General features: G+C 40.0%; 1 protein-coding gene across 1 annotated transcript in view; it reads left to right on the plus strand.

Moving 5' to 3' along the window:
* LRIG1 (leucine rich repeats and immunoglobulin like domains 1) overlaps positions 1-5,312 on the plus strand; it is a gene marked incomplete at its 5' end in the record, with an annotated part of 91,801 nt that overhangs the window by 11,997 nt on the left and 74,492 nt on the right. The window contains one exon of the mRNA XM_029285770.1: positions 2,082-2,156. Within this exon, the coding sequence (XP_029141603.1) occupies positions 2,082-2,156 (75 nt within the window). The remainder of the gene's footprint in view (positions 1-2,081; positions 2,157-5,312) is intronic.

Here is a 5,312-nt window from a genome sequence, read left to right on the forward strand (position 1 = left end):
TTCTCACCTACATCGTCCACAAGGGACGACTCGGGAACTCAACTCCTACCTCGGGCAGCTCACCTATCCCCCTATGCCCAGGGGAAAGGTATCAAGCCGTTTGACAGCTGATGCAGGCTGTCAAAACGGCTTTTACGCAGAAGCAGGCGGGAGCAGCAAACAGCTGCGTCCAGCGAAGTCGCCTGCCACCGGAAGTCCATTAATAATCCTTAACTGAAACAGTTAAATGGGTATACTTTGCTGAAATAAGTGTACTTTTGATGTAATAGTTTCTTTTACACAATATGTACCTTTTCTTCTTTAAGAAGAGGTAGGGGACTACCTATCCTTATTCCATCCTAAATCCCCCATCCACTTCCCCCTCTCCCCCTCCATACCCGTATTGTTCCTATTTTTTCCTTATTATATAAACTTAATAAAATATTTTTTTAAAAAAAGAAGAGGTAGGGGACGTGCTTGTGCAAAAAATAATAATAATCACAAATTCAGTCCTTTCAATTTCAATTCCTTCTTTCTCCTGAGCTACTGAGGATTTGCTGATTTCTTCCATATCTTTTTATCTTCTACTTCTTTTTATGCCTTTGAGTCAGTGTTGACTCTTGCCAACTGCCTGGAAAAGACCTGCAGTTTTCTTGGTAAGATTTCAGAAGTGGTTTGCCATTGCCTCTTTCCTAGGGCTGAGAGAGAGGGACTGGCCCGAGGTCCGCTAGCTGGCTTTGTGCCTAAGGCAGGATTAGAACTCCTAGTTGCCCAGTTTCTAGTCTGATGTTTTAACCTCTACACCAAACTTTCTCTCTCCATGTGCAGCAAGATTCCCAAATTCATGAGACTGATGGACTCATTTATTTTTTTTTATTTTTTTTTCATTTTCATTTTTCCAATTTACAAAACATTAAACATTTTTTTAACAATACTGTGTCGTGTATCTCTTACAGTTATTTACATTTATTACTATACATTTTTGTTTCTCTGTTCTAACCAATTATACCACTTATCCCACACCTCATAAAATTCTGTTTCTTCCTTGCCTTTCATTTCTAGTGTAAGCTTATACATCTCGGCACATTCTAATATCTTATGAATAATCATATCATTAGCTGGTATATTTTCAAGTTCTGATGGACTCATTTAGACGGAATAGTTGCCATAGGGTCTGACCAGCCATAAAGCCATCTGAGTCAATGCATATTGTGAGGAAAAAGAAGAGACAGATGGAACAGGATGCCAATTATAGAGAAAAGTCATACTCACAGCAACATCAATCCTGTGTGCAAAGAAATGCTTCATGGTGTTGCCTCTATTTGCATCTAGCTAAAATGGACAGCACTAATCTGGATTGCTGAAGAGACACAGCATAGGAGACAGGTGGTTGGGAGAACCAAGTGCTTCATACAGAACAGACTCAGGCAGCAGGTCCTTCTTTCATTTCCCTTTGACCACATGATGGTATCTAAAGCAGGAGACTACAGTGGTGTCTAAAGCTGGAGACTACTGCCTAACACAATAGCTCTAGATGGGTCATTATCATCTGTTATAACTAACGATGCAACCCTCTTTCAGGAGTCATTGTGGCTACGATCACTACTATTCCTGAAATGGCTGTAACCATATCCAGTACAGTAATTAAGTCCGACGAGGATACCTAATAGAGAATCTTCTCGTCCCCAAGCCCTCCATTAAAAATACGTATATCAAAATAAATTGTATACAAGGATATGGATCAGGAACTCTACTTAGAACTGCGCAGGAGCTGCATATGTCTCGTGATCTGTAGTTTGCCCAGCCTTGGAGAGAGCTGGCACTTGTTGCTGTTCCATAAATATGTGTTAGCAATAACTAAAGTAGGCATGGAATGTACAGCTGGGTTTCTGTTACAAGTGCTCTTGGCAGTGACTTGGCTGGAAAGTCACAGAATTACAGGAAGCGCACTGACACATTTCTGCATGCAACCGGGCTTCTAGGTTAATAATCATGACCGACAGCAAGCGACAAAAAGTAACCTGAGATTTGCAAAAAAAAAAAAAAAATTGCTTCATTTTTTTTTAATAATTGTTTTTTGTTGTTGTCATTGTTTCCTCCAGGCGACTGAATAACAATGAACTGACAGCCATTCCATCCCTGGGAGCAGCTTCAGCCCACATAACTTCCTTGTTCCTGTAAGTCTCAGCATTAGCATTCCTACGAGTATATTTTTAATTTGAAGAATCTGTGCAAGGTATACTGTGTGTTTCTTATTTTAGCTTTAATACATTCAGTGATATCTGACCAGCTGGAGCTTAGTAAATGTTGAAGTTCCAGTTAAAGACCTCTACTGTTCTCACCTGTAAAGTACTTAAAGAGAAAAGTGAAGTCTTCCATGTCTTCTTTTTTCTGCAAAAGTGCCTTGGAATACAAAAATCTAAAATACATTAGTAAAGTCTAACCTGAAAGAGAGAAACACTGGTACGTTGTGGTACCTGAAAGAGAGAGAGAATGAAGGCGATCCGTTATAGGTCTCAGGACTCAATAGAGTTTATAGGTTTGCAGAACTCAGTTGAAAATTTATTTATTTTTTCAATCATTTATATAATTCCCCATCTTCAGATGTGCAAGATTTGGTTAAAATGTCATTAAAAGTGCAGTCCACACATTCCTAAACGATATGTTTCTGGATTGGCTTGATTAAATTCTAAATCCAGCAACCCTGAAAACTATATTTGAATAAAATTTTCCCTGCTAAGTATCAAATTAAGGATGGCAAGAATACAGGTAGTCTTTGACTTACAATCATTTATTTAGCAACCATTTGAAGTTATAACAGCACTGGGAAAAGTGACTTATGATTGGTTCTCGCACTTACAGCTGTCACAGCACCTCTGCAGTTACGTGATCAATTTCAGTCAGGATGCATTTATGATGGTTGCAGTGTCCTGGGGTCAGGTGATCGTCGCCTGATAGCCTTCCTAGCTGGCTTCTGACAAGCAAAGTCAATGGGGGAAGCGGAATTTGCTTAATAGCAATAGCACTTAGACTTATGTATCGCTTCACAGGGCTTTACAGCCCTCTCTAAGCGGTTTGCAGAGTCAGCGTATTGTCCCCAACAATCTGGGTCCTCATTTTATCGACCTGAGAAGGATGGAAAGCTGAGTCAACCTTGAGCCGGTGAGATTTGAACTGCTGAACTGCTGCTGGCAGCCAGGAATCAGCAGTAGCAGCCTGCAGGACTGCCTTCCAACCACTGCATCACCAGGGCTTAAGGACCACGTGATTCACTTAGCAATTGCAGTGATTCGCTTAATAACTATGGCAAAAAAAGGTCATAAAATTGGGTGCAATTCACTTAATTCTCTTGCTTAGTAATGGAAATTCTGGTCCCAACTGAGGCCATAAGTCAAGGACTATCTGCATATACAATGAATAATTTTTAAAAGAGAAAGACTGTTAATAAAAACATTGCATTAAGGTTGCTTCTCAGCATAGTTGCTGTTGTACTAACTCAAAGCTGAGCAATCAGAGATTCTAAAGCCACGGGTAGTTTGGTCCTGGTTCTGGTGGTCTTCAAAGGTACTCTAGCCACAGCCATCAATGGAAGCATTGTTTCTTACAATAAGCCAAAAATAGGTTTAAAACCAATGTCCAGAAATTTGCCCTCCCCAAACTGGGGGAATAAATTGGAAAGTCCTGGTTCACCCATAAAATATAAACTGGAACATTTTGGAAGACAGTATCGTGAATTGGAAAGGAGATCTTCTAGTCCATCCCTTGCTCAAGGCAAGAGACCTTATACCATCCTGGTCAAATGGTTGCCTGGTCTATTTTTGAAAACCTCCTGTGATGGAGCACCACAACTGATTTTATCAACTTTATTATTCCTACTTGATCATTGTTCTGTAAGGGGGCACTTTTTGAGTTTTCTATATTATTTACTTAACTCTCTCCCCTTACAGCCCAATTCATGTAGGCTATGTATGAAAGCAAAATAAATAGGCTGTTTTCTTGCATTTCCATTAAGATTGCTCTAAAATGTGGAAAGGAATAGAGCTTCCTCTTTCAGGTCAACACTGACAGCTGCGTCAGTCCACCCCCCCATCCCGAAAAGTCCTATTTCAAAGAAAACGAAGTCAAATCTCAGGACTAGAAGATTTGGGGGGGGGGGGCGTTTCACTGTTCCTCTCTATTCACTTATCAAAGAGAGTTTCTCCTTCTGTTATAGTTGGGGCAAAGTTAAAATAATACTTCATTTATCTTCCATTCATATTTGCCTTGTTTCTATTAGTTATGATCCTATGAGTATGGAGATTTATATTTGCATGTTGTGCTATGGTGAGTTTGAATCCTATCCATAAAGAGCTCGTTTTCCAACCTGGTGGGAAATTAAAAGAGGACTCCGCTTTTATATTCCCAGATTTTGTAAGTTGATTAGTTTTTTAAAAAATTTCATTTATTTATTCAATTGATATGGCTGCTCCTTGCAAACGCATTTACATCTTGCTTTCTGCTAGTAAAAACAGCCAACATGATTTATGGTAAAAATCAAAGCATTGAGTGAAATTATATCAATTACTGCTGCTGTCACTACTAGCCACAACGCTCAATTGACAATTTACAAATAACAGTATCAAAGTAGCATAACGTTAATCAATCTGAAACTATCAAATCTCCCTTCCCCCCCCCCCCAAAAAAATCCCCCTATTCTAAGAGGCAAAAATCATAATAATGAAAGCAAGAAAATAGGTTTTTAAGCCTCTTCCGAAGCCATGCACCCAGGGGATGGTATGCATTTCAAAGGACGGAGAGTTCCATCCACTTGGTTCAGTCACTCAGAATGCCTTAGCCTAGTCCAGGGGTCTTCAACCTTGACAACTTTAAAACTTGTGGACTTCAGCTTCCAGAATTCCTCAGCCAGCTACTGGCTGAGGAATTCTGGAAGTTGAAGTCCACAAGTCTTAAAGTTGTCAAGGTTGAAGACTCCTGGCCTAGTTCATTCTAACTGACCTCCTAGGTCAGGGGTAGGCAACCTTGGCTCTTTTATGACTTGTGGACTTCAATAACCAGAATTTCTGAACCAGTCATGCTGACTCAGGAATTCTGGGAGTTGTAGTCCACAACTCATAAAAGAGCCACGGTTGCCTACCCCCTATCCTAGGTTAACACCTGCAATAAAATCCTTCAAAGGCCACTGGAGCTTGTGGTAACATTTTTACAATTGTGGTATGACCAGCTTGAATCACAATCTGTCCTGGAATTGCAGTTGCTTACTTACTGCCTGTGGTGTGCTTAGATTTGCTATGTAGACACTTTCTAAATGCAACTGGTTGTTTCTTAGTTGTTGT

Source organism: Protobothrops mucrosquamatus, unplaced genomic scaffold, assembly GCF_001527695.2.
Source record: "Protobothrops mucrosquamatus isolate PMUCROS unplaced genomic scaffold, P.Mucros_1.0 scaffold2218, whole genome shotgun sequence".
NCBI lineage: Eukaryota > Metazoa > Chordata > Lepidosauria > Squamata > Viperidae > Protobothrops > Protobothrops mucrosquamatus.